General features: G+C 46.1%; 1 protein-coding gene across 9 annotated transcripts in view; it reads left to right on the forward strand.

Moving 5' to 3' along the window:
• SVIL (supervillin) overlaps positions 1–18976 on the forward strand; it is a 240088-nt gene that overhangs the window by 162484 nt on the left and 58628 nt on the right. For 3 of the 9 annotated variants that reach the window (XM_082618197.1, XM_082618199.1, XM_082618198.1), the window contains exons 9-16: positions 8294–8374; positions 10893–11765; positions 12126–12296; positions 12986–13020; positions 13610–13671; positions 13927–14066; positions 17109–17352; positions 17967–18543. In XM_082618197.1, coding sequence (XP_082474323.1) covers positions 8294–8374; positions 10893–11765; positions 12126–12296; positions 12986–13020; positions 13610–13671; positions 13927–14066; positions 17109–17352; positions 17967–18543 — 2183 coding nt within the window. The remainder of the gene's footprint in view (positions 1–8293; positions 8375–10892; positions 11766–12125; positions 12297–12985; positions 13021–13609; positions 13672–13926; positions 14067–17108; positions 17353–17966; positions 18544–18976) is intronic. The other 6 variants (XM_082618202.1, XM_082618205.1, XM_082618201.1 and 3 more) reach the window with 5 other exon arrangements.

The following is an 18976-nucleotide window of genomic DNA, read 5'->3' on the forward strand; positions in this document are numbered from 1 at the left end:
TGCCAGGCGCTGTGCTCTTGGGTGGGCATGTCATTTTTTTTTAAGTGTGGGAGATATACCAAGATGAAGTATCCAACCTTCTCCCTTGGAGAAGTAGGCATAGTTGAACCAAGTCCTTAAGGATGTGGTGAGTTTGCTAGACGTGGAGGGGAGGCTGCTTCAGGTGACCTAGAAGGAGGGGGACGGGCTGAAGCAGGAGAGCCAGGTGGGGACCAACCCTGGAGCATCTTACGACAAGGCACTTGGCCTTCTCCTTGTGGACAGTACAGTGGGAAGTGTCTGAAGGATTTTAAAACAAGTATGCTCGATGATATACTTCAGAAAGATAGCTCTGGAGGAGTGGGGGGGTATTTGTCTGAAGGAGAATTGATTCCAGTCAGGGAGGTCACTAAAGAGGTGGTTGCAGTTACCCAGGCATGAGGTGATGGAGTCTCTGGTTCCAAGTTGGGCTTCGTCCTTAACTTGGTCCTGTTTGGCATTTCATTAGATAATCTGGGAGATGCCAGTGGTAGGGTGGTCAGATTTCTGGAGGAGGGACTGTGTAAATAAATTTGATGATAGAAAAAAAGAGAGAGAGGGGAGAGGGAGGGATGGGGAGAGAAGAGATTAGACGGAGGGTGAGAGAGAGAGAACAGGAGCATGGAGGCAAGAGAGCACGTGTACCTGGAACGATGGCTGGAAACTAACAAGATGGAATTTAAGAAAGTCCTGTATTTAGAAGGGGAAGAAAATCAGTGTACAAGTTCAGGATTGGGGAAACCTGATTTAATAGCGGTTCGTGGGAAGCAGACCTAGAACGTTTGGTGGACAGTCAGTTCTTTATTTGACTGCCAAAATGGCTAGTCCACTCTTAGGGGACATTAGTGAACATGAACTGTCCGTAACACAGGTAGCACTGGCCCACCTGTGCTCTGCAGTGCTCAGCTCCCACCTGGGGATCTCGTTCTCCTTGGGCTGTCAACCTATGAGAGCACGTTCAGAGAGTCCACCTCCCCATCTGCCTGCTTTCTTGACCTCTCCAAGTTTGTATAGCCTTCTGTCTGTCTTAGTAGAAACCAGAGCCATTTGGGGAGTCTCTTACACATTCTCTGGTGCTGAGACTCCCACAGCAGTCTGTTCTTCTAATTTCAGATTGTCCTTTGCCCAGCACGGTTATAAAGCTGAAGCTTGAATTGGTACAGGGAGCCCTAGTGTTACCAGTCTGGCTTCTGGTTGATGATGATTCTGCCAAAAGGGGGAAAGGAGAGAGAGCTCAGGAACCAAATGAGGTGTCTCACAAATGCAGCTTCAGCTGCACCTCATGTCTCAGGAAGAGGGACATTTAAATGCCCAACGTCCTACAGCAAAGCTGACACACACCAGAAAAGGATGTTCACGATTTTGTCAGGATTCCCCCAAACATGGCGCCTTGAATCTGGTATTAAGCCAATCTGTAAGATTGGTAAGGATGATCTCAGTGATAGCATTGCTTTAGTAGAAGCCTTACAGGAAGGGTAGATACCATGTCTCAGTCACTTTCCTATCTCCTTCCCAGCATCTAACACATACCGGGGGCTCATGAGTCATTTCTGAATGAATGTTCTGCTGTTTTCCACGTCTTCATAAAGTGTCAAGAGACAATTGCAGTACCACCTGAAATAGCCAATCTGCAAATGGTTTATCAGCCCACAGCACATAAGGGACGTGCAAGGAATGTAAGTCTTGGGTCATTTCTTTCCTCAAGAAAGTTGTGCTGGGAAGAAGATGTCACTGAACTGCACAGCGGACTCAGGGATGGTCACTTACATTCTGGTCCAAGCCTTTCATCTCACTGTGGACCAGTGACCCCAATCAGCAGAGTACGCTTGGAGCAGCCCTTGCTTATACTACCAGGCTCTTTCCGCTTTGTCTGGGCTTAGAATCCTTGTATGTGGTCTTGAGTCCACATGAGTACTGTTCAGCTGTGAGTGGGGATCATGATACGTGAGCCGAAAAGCTGCTGGCTGCTGGGGGGGCCTTGTCAATGCAGTCTCCAGCCCCGAAAGGCTGATTCTAGGCTGGTGTCTGACCAAGGCAGTTGAATCCCTGCATTATTTTGCTTGGTTACTTCATTAGAAGCCAAGCAGGAGATGTGGAAACCCAAATGGATCCCAGAACAGGACACTTGATCCCCCTCAGAAGGCCCCTCCAGCCCCTGCCGCAGACTCACCCCTTCCCTCCAGCCCTCCGTCCTCTCACCCTTTCTTGGCCGAGATTGCAGCCTTTGGCGTTCAGCACTGAGATTAGCCCCAAGGGAGCCTGGAAGAAACTGGTTTTCTCACGTGTTTATCTTGATTCTGCCCCAAGAAGACTCTATCCCTACCTTCTGATACTCAAGAAAGCTTCACTCTATAATCTGGCGGTGAGATTTTTTTTTAATTTTTTTGAGGTAGAGTTGATTTACAGTGTTGTGTTCATTTCTGCTGTGTAGCAAAGGGATTCAGTTATATATATATACATTCTTTTACATCCGCTTTTCCATGATGGTTCATCACAGGATACTGAATACAGTTCCCTGTGCTCTGCAGTAGGACCTTGTTGGTGATGCATCCTGTACATAAGAGTTGGCCTCTGCTCACCCCACACTTCCACTTCTGCCTCCCCGTCCCCCCCTTGGCAACCACAAGTCTGTTCTCCATGTCGCAACAGTGATATATTTTTAAACTGAGGTATAATTTACATCAGACTGCATGTAGTATTTTAAGGACACAGGCTGGTGAATTGGGGAGATGTGTAAGCATTACCCCTGTCCAAAGAGAAAAAGTTTCATCACCGCTGTGCCTCTCCCCACCTACATCGATTCTTGACTTTGTAAGGACCTCACTTAGTTCTCATACATAGGCTGGTGGTGTCATATATTCAACTCATTATGTTTGTATGACACTAATCCTTCCCACTGTTAACTTGTTAACCGAGCGTAATTATTAAAAAATAGTTAAGCATAATGTTAAGAGACACAAAATAACAGCATCCATGCAAGATTTAAAAAACAAAGAGAAAAGAACCCATGGCTTCATTGCCACTCTCCCGATGTGATCTCTTTTCTTTTTCATATTTTAAAACACTCACCTGCTATTATTATGTCTTCAAAACAATGCCCCCCAGGCCCCAGAAATAAATTTTGTCCCTTAATAAAATGATGTATTTTTTCATCTGAGTCTGGGCCTCCCCTAGCCACCATGCAGTGCTCCATGGTGGAAAACTTGGTCCCAAACTTCCATTATGTTCCCTAGGTTTGGGAGCCTGTGGATTAGCCAGATCAGTGCTGGACTTCAAGTCACCATTGTGGGGAGCCAAGGCATACTTTTTTTTTTTTTTTTGCGGTACGCGGGCCTCTCACTGTTGCGGCCTCTCCTGTTGCGGAGCACAGGCTCCGGATGCGCAGACTCAGTGGCCATGGCTCACGGGCCAAGCCGCTCCACGGTATGTGGGATCCTCCCGGACCAGGGCACGAACCTGCGTCCCCTGCGTCGGCAGGCGGACTCTCAGCCACTGCGCCACCAAGGAAGAAAGCATACTTTTAATCAAAAGGAAGAGACTGACGCAGACATGGAGAACACACTGGTGGCTGCCAAGGGGGAGGGGGCTGGGGGTGGGATGGACTGGGAGTGTGGGATGAGCAGATGCAAACTAGTGTCTATAGGATGGATAAACAACAAGGTCCTACTGTAGAGCACAGGGAGCTATAGTCAATATCCTGTGATAAACCATCATGGAAAAGAATTTTTAAAAGAACGTATGTGTATATATATATATGTATAACTGACTTTGCTCTACAGGAGCAATTAACACAACATTGTAAATCGACTATACTTCAAGGAATAGATAATAATTAAAATTTTTAAAAATAATGTTTAAAAAAAGGAAGCGATTGGGGCTGCTATTTGACATAAAGTGGTTAGGAAAGTCTCTCTGATAAGGTAGCAGTGGATCAGAGACCTACATAAAGAGAGGCAGCGAGCCACGCAGCTCTGGAGGTGGACGGGTCCAGGGAGAAACAGCCCCTGCAAAGGCCTGAGTGGACACCATGTGTGGAGCGTTTGAGGCAACCCCCAGTCACCAGTGAGGCAGGAGCCTGGAGCGGGGTGGAGTGCTGGGGTGACATCGGTGAGATGTGTCAGGTGAGGAGCGCAGATCAGTGGGGACCTATTGCCCATCACGAGGGCTTTGGGTTTTGCTCTAGATGATGTGTGCAGCCGTATAAGGGTTTCCAAGGAAAGAATGACCAAACTGCCTTCCATGTTAAGATGATTACTGTGGCTGCGGAACTGGTAGGTGGGCAAGCATGAAAACAGGTAGAATAATTACGAGGTCATCCCAGTCATCTAGGTGAGGGAGGGCGGCGGCTTGAGCTTGTGTGAACGCAGCGGAGGTCGTGAAAAGAGGTCATCTTTTTTTTTTTTTTTTTTCCTTTTTGCGGTATGCGGGCCTCTCACTGTTGTGGCCTCTCCCGTTGCGGAGCACAGGCTCCGGATGCGCAGGCCCAGCGGCCATGGCTCACGGGCCCAGCCGCTCCGCGGCATATGGGATCCTCCCAGACCGGGGCACGAACCCGTATCCCCTGCATCGGCAGGCGGACTCTCAACCACTGCGCCACCAGGGAGGCCCAGAGGTCATCTTTTGAAGGGACCCAATAGGATTTGCCGATGGCTTGGATGTGACGTAAGAGAGAGGAGTTAAAGGTGAGCCTCCGTCCTGTGGCCGGGGCAGCTCAGAGCAGGGCGTCGCCGTTTGCTGAAATAGGGAAGACACCAGTACAAGCTGAGTTTGGAGGGAAATCGAGAGTTCATGTTTTGGACACGTAAACTTTAAGATGTCTGTTAGGTACCCAAATGGAAATGAACCCAAGGGCCTGAGTTCAGGGGAGGGAGCGGATGGGGAGAAACCACTGGCAGACGGTCCGCAGGGGGGTGAAAGCTGGTGAGATCGTCACGGCCTTGATTATTGAGGAGGAAAGGACACAGAACCGTGGAGCCCCCTGAGCTTTAGAGGGGCAGGCGGGGGGGCGGAGTCGACAAGGAAGGTGAGGAGAGAAGGAGGGGCAGGGGAGGGGGTCGACCGCCGGCTGCAGTGGGTGAGTCAGAGAAGGGCGGAGAAGCGGCCACGCTCTGCGACGCGGAGCAGACCGAGTGCCCAGGACAGCCCTGTGGACAGCGGGCGTTTCATTAAATGTAGGTCTCTCCCCACCTGCCCCACCTTCTTTCTGGATTTGATGGCAGAAAACCTCACCCTAGTAAGTGCCTTGGCCGACCTCAAGGGTCCTGAAAGCCTTACTTGGAGACATGCTCTTCTAAATTCCTCCTGCTTTGAATTGACTTAGGGCGAACTCAGGCTGGACCCACTCTCCTTACAAGTGGGAGGGGACTCACCAGGAACTCACAGACGTGCAATGCTGTGTCGTCTCGGAGAGGACAGCCGAGGAGGAGACCAGCATTGTGAAGGGCTTGCTGCGGTCTCCACGTGACACCTTCACATTCGTTTATGTCTTGTCACATACATTTGTATTTATCATATGTGAAGCGTCAAGCTTTGAGTATCCACCACGATGGTAGTGGTTATTTGGCTTTTTGGCGAGTCCCACATCTAAGTTGTGACAGATCAGTGGATCCCAGCAGATCCCCCAGGTCTGGGTATGATTTCAGTTTACAAATGCTGACCGCAACATATTCTTAAACAACCCCCGGATAAGTTTGTTTGCTTTTGTTTGTCTTTGGTTTTATCTTTATTTTTTTCTTCTAGTTTTATTGAGATATAGTTGACATACAGCACTGTGTAAGTTTCAGGTGTGCAACATCATGATTTGACTTATACACATCATGAAACGATGACCAGAGTAAGTTGAGCATACATCATCGTCTCATATAGATACAGAATCAAAGAAATAGAAAAAATATTTTTCCTTGTGATGAGAACTCTTAGGATTTACTCTTAACAACTTTCATATATAAAATACAGCAGTGTTAATTATATTTACCACGTTGTACCTTACATCCTGAGAACTTATTGGTCTCATAAGTGGCCTGATCATTTTTTAGGGCAATACTGACCAAGGTTTATTCTGATTAATGAAGGTTATATTCAGAAAGTTGTATAGCATATGTCACAGTTTGCAAAGCATTCTGTCGTACAAAAAGCATTTGAGCCTTAAAATGACTCTGGGATGTAGGCATATGAGTTACTAGCTGATGATTTTCCAAAGCAGGCATCCATCGCTCTCTCTTCTTCCTCTGTATCCTGAGCCACATCAGTTGCCTCCTTTCTGGGCCACAGAGGATATGCCAAACTATTCCTATGTTTAAATAAATGTCGAGAAATTAGACCCTTTATTGTTGGAAATAAGATGGCTTCCCATACATCTGACTTTTTTTATTTACCCCGGGCTAAATGGCTATGATACTGGAGACAGGGAGGGGTGGAGGGGTAATTGCTTTGGGTGTAGCAAGACTAGGGAACAGACATCCACATCTAGTTGTGACAGATTTCAGTGGTCACAGCAAAATGCACGGTAGTGATGATCGACAGGCTCTTGCCTGTGAGCTCAAACCAAAACCCAAAGTTTAGAAAATTAAGAGAATTTTATTTTAATTATTATTCTATTCTTTTGGAAATTACTTTGATCTGAAATGTGTTTCCAGCCTGGTCTTGAAGGACTCTTACAGGTAGGTTGGCAAGGTTTTGAGCTGGTAAACATTTTAACTAGCCTGTAGAATTTCCATGCTTTCGTTTTACATTGTGAGAGGTTTTACATTGAGGTCGGTGGTTTGAGTATTCCTCCTGTGTCTTGCTTTACATAATAACCACAAGGTTTTCCTTGCCTATGATTTTTTTGTAAGATATCTTCAGCCTGGCGTTATTACTTTGTCACATTCAGGCTTGCATTATATTCGATTGTGCATTGAGGAGTGAATGTATAAATCCTATTTTATCCTGCCTAGCACGGTGTAAGTTTTTTAATGGCTGGCATGATACTGATTCACCTTTGCTACTTCTCAGAGCCCAGCTCAGTGCTTTGTACATAGTTGGAACTCAATAAACATTTATCAGATGGACTTGCATTAGTATTTGGTAACTGTTATGTTGGCTGCATTGTTCAATGACAAATATAAAAGGAAAATATAGAATAGCAATTAAAGATATGAACTTATTGAATTTCTTTTTATTTATTACCTTTATTTGATACGTATTGTTTTGCATGGACACTATTTTTTTTTTTTTTGCGGTACATGGGCCTCTCACTGTTGTGGCCTCTCCCGTTGCGGAGCACAGGCTCCGGACGCACAGGCTCAGCGGCCATGGCTTACGGGCCCAGCCGCTCCGCGGCATGTGGGATCTTCCCGGACTGGGGCACGAACCCATGTCCCTTGCATCGGCAGGCGGACTCTCAACCACTGCGCCACCAGGGAAGCCCATGGACACTATTTTTATATTTCGCTATTTACCAGTGTACCTTAACACAATTATAGATGATAAATTAATTGATATTTTTAATCCAACTTCCTACAAGAGAATTGTCTGTTATTTGTGGGCAGAGTGTGACTCCTGATACTTTTAAATGACCCAAAAAACACTTTATTTGGTGGCTTCAGATATATTTATACAGTCTCTTGATTTCAGTACTGAACCAAACGTCCTAGAAATTCCATGAACTGAGTAGAAACCCCATGGCAAAACGTGCTTAGCCAGTTTCAAAAGCCAGGATTATTCTTTTTTTTTTTTTTTAAATTGTTTTTGCGGTACGCAGGCCTCTCACTGTTGTGGCCTCTCCCGTTGCGGAGCACAGGCTCCAGACGCGCAGGCTCAGTGGCCATGGCTCACGGGCCCAGCCGCTCTGCGGCATGTGGGATCTTCCCAGACCGGGGCACGAACCCGTGTCCCCTGCATCTGCAGGCGGACTCTCAATCACTGTGCCACCAGGGAAGCCCAAAAGCCAGGATTATTCTTGTTTTGTTTTGTTTTTTGCAGTATGTGGGCCTCTCACTGTTGTGGCCTCTCCCGTTGCGGAGCACAGGCTCCGGACGCGCAGGCTCAGTGGCCATTGGCTCACGGGCCCAACCGCTCTACGGCATGTGGGATCTTCCCAGACCGGGGCATGAACCCGTGTCCCCTGCATCGGCAGACGGACTCTCAACCACTGCGCCACCAGGGAGGCCCTCAAGGATTATTCTTTACTTAAGAAAAATCAGCCTTGAGAGTTTTAAATTATAATAATTAAGTCTGTGTATATGTCGACATTTTCATAGACATTACCTGAAGTTTTGTTTTTTGTACACAATAGTACCGGGAAACCCAAACATGAGTGGTTTCTCCAGAAAGATTCCGAAGGGGACACACCTTCGCTTATCAACTGGCCTTCCAGGTACCTCCCGAGCTCTCGGCTTGTGTTGAGTGACTGCATCTCTGGTCCAGCTGGCTTATGTCCCGCACATCACCGAAACTAACTCTCCTCTGCCCTCTTTTTGGTGGCAGGGCTTTTGAAAGTCGTGTTCAAAAGGGGCTGCTGGAAATTACTTCCTAGTCGTTTGCTTTTCTCTTTCTACTGCCCTAATGCCTGCTAATTCCAATAGTATTTCCCTTAGCTTCTCTTTCGGAAAATCTTCTGGCTACACCTCTGGCTTTTCTCCTTTCTCACACTCCCGTGCTGCCAGGCAGGGGCGGTAGTGAGGAGGTAACCAGCATCTCCTGGCTGCTCCCCACGCCCCGAGCCAGGCTAACCAGCTAGTGTCCTACCTTGTCAACAGCTGCCCCTGCCCCGCCCTGCCCGCCCAGCCTCCTTCTTAACATGTTGCCTGTCCCTCAACCATTTGTTCATTTGCACAGCTACATTTAGGGCGTGTGGTTTTCAAAGCAGACAAAAGCCCCTGTCGTTTCATTTTTAAGGTTGGGGGCAGGGAGAGGCAGGAGTTAGAATGCATAAGTCATTGGGAGGACAAAACACCCATATATTGAGTTTCTAACAGTCACTTTGTTCTTGGCCGAGGACAGCATTCAGATTGTCTCTGATGAGAAGGACACATTCCGCAGGAGAACTTGAACCACATTTCAGCCGCCTTTTGATTAACAAAGCTTATAAATATGAAAACATCCAGCACTGGCTAGTCTCTGGGAAAAATAACAACCCAGAATGCTTTCTTTCCCCCTCTGAATTGTTCATAGTAACTGCCTTTTATGTGTCTTTGATTTTTTTTAATGAAATATAGATAGATATCCTGCATCTTATGTTGAAAAACATGTAGGCATTTATATCAAATTTAGCAGGGTGCCTTTGTCATTTAAGGAAATAGTCCCTTCCAAAAAATAAATATCAGAAGCAATTATTTTTGCTGAGTAATCTTAAGTAAATAAAGGCTTTACATTCCCCAAGAAATCACTTTTCCCACTTCAAAAGCATTTCTTTATTTTTTAAAGATTATCCCCAGGAAGTAATCCATTCCTAAGCAGTCTGAATGGTTTCTTCTTCCTCACTATGTGGTATTTTTAAAAAGTAAAAACAAGAACTAGTTTGCACTCTTGGACATTTACTCTTTGCTAAGCACTAAACCACGTACTTTGCAGACATCACATTATTTCCATTTAAAAGGTAAAGCAGCTGGGGCAGGTAGGTTACCTGAGACCATACAGCTGGAACTGGCTGAGTCAGGCTTTGAAAAGAGGTCTCCTGGGACCCACAGCCAGAGCTCTTGGCTACAGTCATAAGAAAAGGTTGGTAGCTTTTGAAATGGATTTCAGTTTTGCTCTCAGATATTTAAATAGCTCTAGAAACCACCAGAGCCCTCCCTTTTTAGATTAGTTTTTAACTGAGGGCCTACTGGCCATTCCAGAGGGGAGAAAACGTTCAGTGCATTAATACTTTCAACAAATATCTTTTTTTCCTAACCTCCTTAGTGCTCAGATTGCTAGACGTCATGGTGTCTTAACTGGTCACACGTTTTCTGAATGATTGAATGTAGTCTGCATGGCATGAAAAAGTTTGTGACTGTTGAGTGCTTGAAAAGAGGTAATCGTCTGATATATCTTGAGCTCAATAAAAAATAATAATCACGAATGCTCTGACATTTACAGGAGACAACTTTTTTTTCAGTGGGAATCTACAATTTTTATTAATCCTATTCATACACAAAACTAGAAGGGACTCACAGAAATATCACTTTCAATACATATCTCATAAATGCCTACAATTTGTGCTTTAACTTACAAGAGGGAATAGATGCTAGGGCAAAGGGATTTAGCTAAGGTACCACAAAAAGCTTAGAGCAAACGAGTGGAGAGCTAACTCCTGAAATTAGGAATTAGTCTAATATCCATACCGGAGGTCTGCACACAACTGATCTTCAATAAATGCAAAACTACCACAAATACAATTTTCTTAGACCTCAGGCCAACAAGCACCGAGCTTTTCTGAATGTAAATATAATTTTGAGCGGTAAACAGGTCGAGCAGGAGACAGTGAAATTACATGTGGTCTGTAGGCTTGTAAATGCCTGGAAACTGCCCCGCCCCAGTCGTTACACTGGGCCTGTCCGTGTGGAACACGTACCAATCCGTAGCCCGGCCTCAGCGCGCCCTGGTGCATACCGGTGGTGTCTGTTAATGAATCTTTCTGAGGCTTCTGAGTATTCATCTAGTCCGAAGGCATCCATTCTCTCCCAGGATAGCATCTGACCCCTCCTAGCTTTACAGAAGGAAGGGTGAGTTTGGCATTTGGAAACTCAACTCAGACTCCTTCCTCTGGCAAATGATAGTGGGTTTCGGACACTGACTCCACCCGCCCCCACCCCCAAGATGCTTTTCCATTCTCTGGGCATCCCTGATCTGTACACACATGCTCTCTTCCCTTTAAGCAGTTACTGCACTTAAATCCTTTTTCTTTCTTAAAGAGTTAAAGTTAGAGAAAAACTGGTGAGAGAGGAGAGTGCTCGCAGCAGCCCTGAACTTGCCCCTGAGTCCCTAACTCAGAGGAGACACCAGCCAGTGCCAGGCCATTACCTGGCCTTTCAGTCAGAGAACTCAGCCTTCGATAGGGTCTCGGACAAGGCAGCCAGCTCTGCACGACAGCCCATCCACGGCTATGTCCAGCCGGCAGATCCCAGTCATACCATCACGCTGGCGACCTCGGACACCCCAGAAAGCGCATCCGAGTACAGCTGGGTGGGGTCAGCCACCCAGACTGTCACCAAGCCTCCCCCCTTGAAGGTTCTAGAAGGTGAGAGAAGAGATACCCCGGTTCTCCATATTTGTGAATCAAAAGCAGAGGACGATGTACTCTTCTCTGAAGCTCTGGAGAAAAGCAGGAAAACACTTTTGGCTTTGGAGGATCGTGGGCCTGGGAGAAGCCAGGAAGACCCCTCTGGAACCGAGGACTTGGGTAAGCCTGCTACTGGCACAGTCACCTCGGAACCTCAGAAGGAGCCTGAAAGCCTGGCCCGCCCACCTCCAGTTCAGCAGCCCATGGAGAGGATGGGCCGAAGCGAAATGGTTGTGTATGTTCAGAGCGAGTCTGTGTCCCAAGGTCACAGGAAGGAGGCGGAGCCCACGAGGAAGCGCAAGGTCCTCACCCGCTCGCTGTCTGACTACACGGGCCCGCCCCAGCTGCAGGCTGCGAAGGCCACGGCCCCGGCTTCCAAGCGCGACCCGGAGCTGCAGACATCCAAGGCTGAGTCGGAAGTGGGCCTGCTGGACACGAAGGTCTCCGTCGCCCAGCTCCGCAGCGCGTTCCTGCAGTCAGCCAGGGCCAGCCAGAGACCCGAGCTGTAGGTGATGTCCACGCATCCCCCCGATGTGTCACTTGCACGTCCTTGGCAGAGTTAATTCACTTCTCGACTTGTGTGGTGTCCTGCCTTGAGCCTTACTAGCTTAGCTCACAAGTGTGTGCAGGGCAGGCCATCCAGGACATGGCTCCACGACTACCAGTCTGCTTTCGCCTACTAACGGGGAGCTCTAGAGTGTCGGGTCTCGGAATGTTCCATCTCCCGACGTGCATGGCAGAGGCATGCAGTGGGATTTGGTGGTGTTCGTGCCTTGACTCACCAAGATGCATAAACCTGTGCTTTCTTCCCTCTCTCTGTCTCCCCATCTCCCTTCTGTCTACCTTCTCCCCGCAACTCTAAAAGCCATTCACGGGTCGAGGGGTCAAGCGAAGGCGCTGGCTTGCCTACCAGCGTGGAACGGGAGAGAGGGTCCCGGAAACCAAGACGCTATTTTTCTCCTGGTGAAAGTAGAAAGACTTCTGAGAGATTTAGAACTCAACCCATAACCTCAGCAGAACGAAAGGAATCAGATAGGTAGGCACGTGTCTGTCAAGTTCCCTGGTCTAGGAACTTAGAAGAAATCCTATGGGAATTTCTACCCCAGGGATGGTCCTGATACTGTCCCAATGGGACGTGATGGCTCCATAATTCTCCCATCTAAGCTATACGGGATATTTATTTGGCTCGTGTAAATGTATCTTTAAAGAATGTTGACCATGACAACAGTATCACCACGTAGTTTTCAAATGGTAAGAAGTGAGAAACGTTATTCATTTAAGGGTTTTAAGTTTTCATGCCCTTGTTAAGTTAGAATCCAAATGGACCGTCCACCAGATGTTACGGTGAAAATAACTAAGGGATTTTATATTCAGTTTATAAACGTTTACCTGCGTGTTGTCTGTGAGTTTTTAATCTTATCGTATGCTAATGCAGAGAAATGAAAGGGTTTGTCCAAAGGGTGATGATCAGTCGTCTTTAATGAGTCGTACCTGGTCCTGGTTTGTCTCCACAAGGTGAAACACCTAGCCGGGCTGTGTGCACACGTACCCCACAGTGTCCATAATAGCTGTCCACGCGTGTCCACAGCTAGAATTGCTACCAGGAGGATATTCTTTAAGAGACTTTAATTGCATTTTTATTTTCACTTTTAATTTGATCCTTGGATCTTCCACTCCCACCAGCTAATTGTTAAGTTATTATTTTTTTGCTAATGTCTTTCCTAGGTCAACTTCAAATTCAGAAATGCCAGCTGCTGAGGGCAAGTATCTGTCTTTTTCTTCTTTATCATCTCACCCAGATTAGATTTAGATAATAAGACTTTTGCTTCTGGAAAGAATGAGATGATGGAACATACTGCGTTCTTTCTGACGGGTTTTCTTCCTGTGAATATAATAAAGCCTAGTTGAGATTTTCACACGAACTTTCCCTTAGTTCCGAGAGAGAGAGAGCTGTGACGTGAACCATATTAAAACAACTGATTTGAATCAAAGAAGTAGAATTTTCTTGTTGCTTTCTTGTTACTATTTAACAATAAAGAAGAGAAGATCCTTCCATAAAATCTCTTCTTAATTCCATAATACCTATACTTAAGTCAAATATTATAGTAGAAAATTATGGCCCAGACAGGAGCTCCGTTTGGTTAACTGCAGTGGGAACTAGTACCTTTTCAGAAGCAGAAGAATAGCCTCCCCTGCCAAGGGGAAAAGGAAAATATTGCCTATTGTCATCTTTAGTGTACCTAAGAATTCTTACATTCAGAGGATTTCCAGGTCAGCCCTGGGAAACTTTTCACAGGCTTTCCCTACGTTTTCTAATGACATCCAGTTTTCACCTGTGACCTTTTACAGATGAAGAGAAGGTCGATGAGCGAGCCAGGCTGAGCGTTGCTGCGAAGAGGCTGCTCTTCAGGGTAAGATGTGCTGAAGGGCTTTCGGAGAAGCCGTCACCTCTGTGGGCGGCTCCGTGGCCAGCCTGCTGCCTGCGCCGGCCCTGGGCCCACCTGCGCTTCTCTCCTCCGGTGTGGCTGCTGTGTGCCCAGCTGGCGCCAATGCTGCCTCTCGGGGTGCCCCTCCTCTAGGTCCTGCAGGGAACAGAGTTGCGACATTCTGCTGCCCCGACTCCCTTTCCCCCAGCTTATCAGGATCCACACTGTTTCCAATCTTAGGAAATGGAAAAGTCATTTGACGAGAAGAGCCTTCCGAAGCGCCGCTCCAGGAATGCAGCCGTAGAGCAGAGGCTGCGGCGTCTGCAGGACCGATCCCACACGCAGCCCGTCACCACCGAGGAGGTGGTCATTGCAGCCACGTAAGTGCCCCCGGGGCCTCTGGGCCTTGGCTGTAAGGTCTTCTTTTTAAAGAAAGATTTAAAGACTTTTAAAATGAGGAGGTCGGAAGACGATTCAGTTAGAAGCCACGGAGAAGTAGGTGTTTAGGGATTTTCCTTGCTCTGGTGTCTCTGAACTTTGTAAAGGGATGTGTTACCTATTGTATCTCCTAGAAGAACAGGAAGAGGAATTTTGTTTTAAATTTTTTTTTTTGCCTGTGCATTTTTTTTTAATCTCTTTGCAATGGAAAATGTAAAACAGAAGAGTAGACGGGGTAATATCATGAGGCTCCATGTCCTCATCCCTCAGTCTCTACAGCCAACAACCCCCGGCCCCCCTTGCTCTACCTATATCCTCACCCACATCCCACTTCCTGCTGCAGTATTTTCAGGCAAACCCCAGGTATCATTTCAGCCATAAATATTTTAGTCCGTATCTCAAAAAGATAAGGGTTCTCTTGATTTGTTTTTAAATAATCACGAATTTTTAAAGATTAATTGGAAGTTTGATAACTTTCCAAACCATGGGAGGTAGGTTTTGAGCATTGTCCCAATGTGTTCAGAATGAATCTCCCAAAGTAATTCATCCAGGGATTACTGCTTCCCTTAAAGTGAAAACTTTTACTAGTTTTTTAAAAATTGTTTTCCCCCCAGACACACACATATACACACCCTTCCTGAAAAAATGAAGTTCTTCTCACTGAGGGCATCTACAGCCCCAACTGTGAACCTGCTGTTGACTCAGCTGCCCTAAGTTCCTTCACTTCTCTGTGTATTTGTGGACAAGTACATCTTGTATTCATTGGGAACTCTTAGCAAATCAGTTTTTTGTTTTTGTTTTTAATATTTGAGTGGCTATTGTAAAATAAGAAGCAACTACCCCTGGGAGCAAAACAGTAAATATAAGCAAAAATTATCCTCTTATCAGACTTGCTGAATGTACTTTGATGTGCTTATAGATTATATGAGGACCCTGACTCTTTTTAAAAATAGCTTAGAACAACATTGTAAAACACGGACATAACCTGCTGCTTTGCTGGTGGTTGGTTAATACTAGCTTTCTTTAAAGTTTTTTTTTTTAAACTGGGACACTTATTCTAAATATTCTAAATCCTTTCCAAGCTCTGAAAACCTATTCTTATTCCACTGACTTTGGTCACCTCTGTCTCTTATTTCCTAAGTTTGTAATTGCTTTTCAAGTTCTTTTGTGATTTTCCCTAAGAAATGAGCAAAGGATTTTGTTCCAATATTTTTGAGTTAATGTTTCTGAACTGACAACTACACCTTCCTTAATGCTTCTTTTCTTCTCTCTCCCTATGAATGCTCCATCTTTGGCAAAATTGCTTTTAAAGCGAACCTACCCCTGCTTCGTGCTCTGTGGCCACCCACCCTGTAATGACAAGACATCCTAGTCCCACTGTAGCTAAGAGCCCCGGGCAGCCTGCCAGGTACTGGACAGAAGTAGCTGCATGTCGCACTGAGGGCAGAGGTGCATCTTCAGATCTTCAATGCCTGTCATTTGTTTGACAAACAAGGAGTTGTCCCAGGGAACGTGGGGCATTTTGCTTTGTCACACTGGGCACTTCACGTCGGCCTGCATATGACGGCATTTCATCCACGGGCTTTCATTATGTCTTGGAACTCAGATCCCACTAACCCACTTATCCGTTTGTTTTGTTTGTTTTTCATAATCCTGGTCATCCCTAAAAAATTTCATTCTTCATCTAAAACACTAGCACTTAATAAAGATTAACAGAAAAATAGGACGTTAACCTGAATGTTGAAAGTCTGATAATACCTAGTTTTTTTTTAAACACTTCTAGACATAAATACATGTTTAAAAACAATCCTGTTTCTAATAGATAGACAGTGCCGTTCTATTTGGGGATTGGGACAATAACAGTTTATAGTGTCTGAACTTAGATGTTTTACTGTTTTACTGTTATGTTTTAAATTGTGGTGTTTTAAAATGATGTCCTTAAGGCATGTAAATATCCCCTCTATTTTACTATTATGGGCCAAATGCAAAGGCTAAAGCTAAAATTAAAAAGAGTAAAATGACAGTGCAGAGATAAAGCTGGCATCGTCCGGAAGCGGCTCTCTCTGGGGAAGCGGGTCACCATCCTTCCCAGTTCTTCACTGGACCTCAGGAAAGATGCCAGGACTCAGGTCCCCTTACTCCCATCCTCACTGTGCCCTGGAAAACTGACACTGCTCTCTTGTCTGGGACAACTTGTAAGGCACTGGTTAATCAGAGTCAAGGCAGAATATATTTTTCACTGGATTTAGAATTAGATTTGCCAGTGGCAGAAGGTACATTGTCTTAGACCTTCAAAGATGAACTGACCCGGTAACTAGAAGCCTTTTCCTCTACCTGGGATGTTGGAAGCATTTATCAGCCCTGACATTTCCTTCAGTTTTCAAGTTACCTGGAATTTCAGATTTAACTACCTTTCAGGAAACAGGTAGAAACCTATGAGAGAAAATACTAGACTAAAAAGAGGGAGAGAATCTTTACAATTAAGCTATTTGTGTTTAGCAAGTAAAAATCAAAACCCTGTGTTGTAGATAGCGCTGTTGATAGAATGACTGTGTTATTTCCTAATTATTTAAAATGTAAAGACCACCTGCTGAACCACACCTTTAGATAATGTCTAAATATGCCCTAGGTAATGTCTGTGGACTCCCTTTAGCCTTATTTATTGTTGATACTAACAGTACAGCTCATCTCTCCAAGATAAGGTATATACCAAGGCAACTTTGATTCCTTAAATAGGAAATTCAATTTTTAGAAATAATCCAGAGCTGAAAATCTGCTCTGTGTGATATTGACCATGCAAGGGTCCCCAACCTATGCTGTTGTCTTGTTAATAGCTAACCAGCTGCCCACAACTTTAAATCTAGGTGGGGAAAAATAAGCCCTTTTCCCAATTGAAGTGACACTTGGAAGAAAGTTAACAGACAAACTTAGCAGTGGGCTTCTGTCTGTCTCCCTGTGTGTGGTTGACTTTTTCCCCCTTGCAGATTGCAGGCATCTGCTCACCAGAAGGCGTTAGCCAGAGACCAGGCAAATGAGGGCAAAGATTCTGCTGAGCAAGGAGAGCCTGACCTCTCCACCCTGAGCTTAGCGGAGAAGTTGGCCTTGTTTAACAAACTGTCCCAGCCGGTCTCAAAAGCGATTTCAACGCGGAACAGATTAGACGTGAGACACAGGAGGATGAATGCTCGCTATCAAACCCAGCCGGTCACGCTTGGAGAGGTGGAACAGGTGGGTGGCCTGTGATCCAGCTCCAGTTTGCATATATGTCCTTAAAAGATGGGAACACGGTGTCCCTCTGAGGTTAGCGATATAGTCAGGGCATCTACCTGTAAACCGTGTTACCTGTCGTTACTTGGCAATAACTTCGTTCTTAAGGATATAACCATGCCGAGGATGGAGCTCTTCTCTTGTTCGCGTCATGGCTGAAGTCATCTGGAGCTGGGTCCCTTTCGGGGAGAAAAATAGGGCGCATGACCTGCTTTTCCCCCAGATGATTTGATTAACGAGATGCATTTATACAACTACGTCTAGGATTGGTTTCTCACCCAGAGAAGCAGGAAAACTGCCCCAAGTGTAGTGTCTCCATCCATGTCAATCCATCCAGCAGTATTTACACAGGCGGTGTTTTTATTTTTACTTTTTAATATTTATTTATGTACTTGGCTGCACCAGGTCTGAGCTGCGGCATGCAGGATCTTTAGCTGCAGATCTAGTTCCCTGACCAGGGATCAGACCCAGGCCCCCTGCATTGGGAGTGCGGAGTCCTAACCACTGGACCTCCAGGGAAGTCCCTAGGTGGTGTTTTTACATCAGCTTTTTCCTTTTGAACTGTGTCCTCCCAGGTGCAAAGTGGCAAGCTCATCCCTTTCTGCCCCACTGTTAACACATCTGTGTCCACCCCGGCATCTACCGTCACCCCCATGTACGCAGGGAATCTTCGGACAAAGCCACCGCTGGATGACAGCTCCAGTACCGCTGAGCAGAAGTTTCCTTCTTTGCTAGAAAGTTCAGACTCTCCAGTTCGAAGCATCCTGAAATCCCAAGGCTGGCAGTCTTCGGTAGAGGCTGGTGGGAGCAAAGGAATGTCGAGAGAATTTGAAGAGACAGAAAGCAAGGGAGTCTTGACAGGTGGAGATGGTGGTGTTACAAAGTACGGCTCCTTCGAGGAAGCAGAGCCATCCTGCCCCACGCTTAGCAGAGTCCGGGAAGGAGATGGCCATAAGGAACCCATCTATGCTGTTCCGAGAAAAGGAAGCCTGGAGCTCGCCCATCCTCCCGTGGCTCAGTTCGGTGATGAACCGAAGGAATTTTCCACTGCACAAAGCACCGCACAGGGGAGCCCGGACTGGAAGGACAGGCAGCTCTTTGAAGAGAAGGTGGACGTGGAGAACGTCACAAAGAGGAAGTTTTCGCTGAAAGGTAACTTACTGCTCCTTTCCTTTCTGCTTGGTGGGTCACATGTGTTTGGGATTGTTTTTAACTGAATTATGAAGGCAGTTGACAACTAAGTGTTAAGTGTTGATTGAAAGTCTAGTGTGAATCATACCCTCCCCAGACTTTTCTTCCTCTTGAACCTGACTTGTTCGGTGGACTCATCAATGTTTCTGCCATAAAAATACCTGAAGTGCTTTCACACATCTTGATAAGGGTTTTTGATGACTTTTGTCACGACACGACAGCCTTGTGAACCCCTAGCTCTTTTGGCTCCTTTTAGAAATTGATGACCCCAAAGGTCCCGGGCTGGGTGAGCATAGGGAATAGGGCTGGAACCCAGTCTCTGGGTTTCAGGTTCTCTTCCTAGATCCTTTTTGTGCAGACTAGCAAGCTGTGCTGCAGGGGACTGTAATTGTCT

This window comes from Mesoplodon mirus (genome assembly GCF_964341445.2).
Source record: "Mesoplodon mirus genome assembly, chromosome: 4".
In the NCBI taxonomy this organism is placed as follows: Eukaryota; Metazoa; Chordata; class Mammalia; order Artiodactyla; family Ziphiidae; genus Mesoplodon; species Mesoplodon mirus.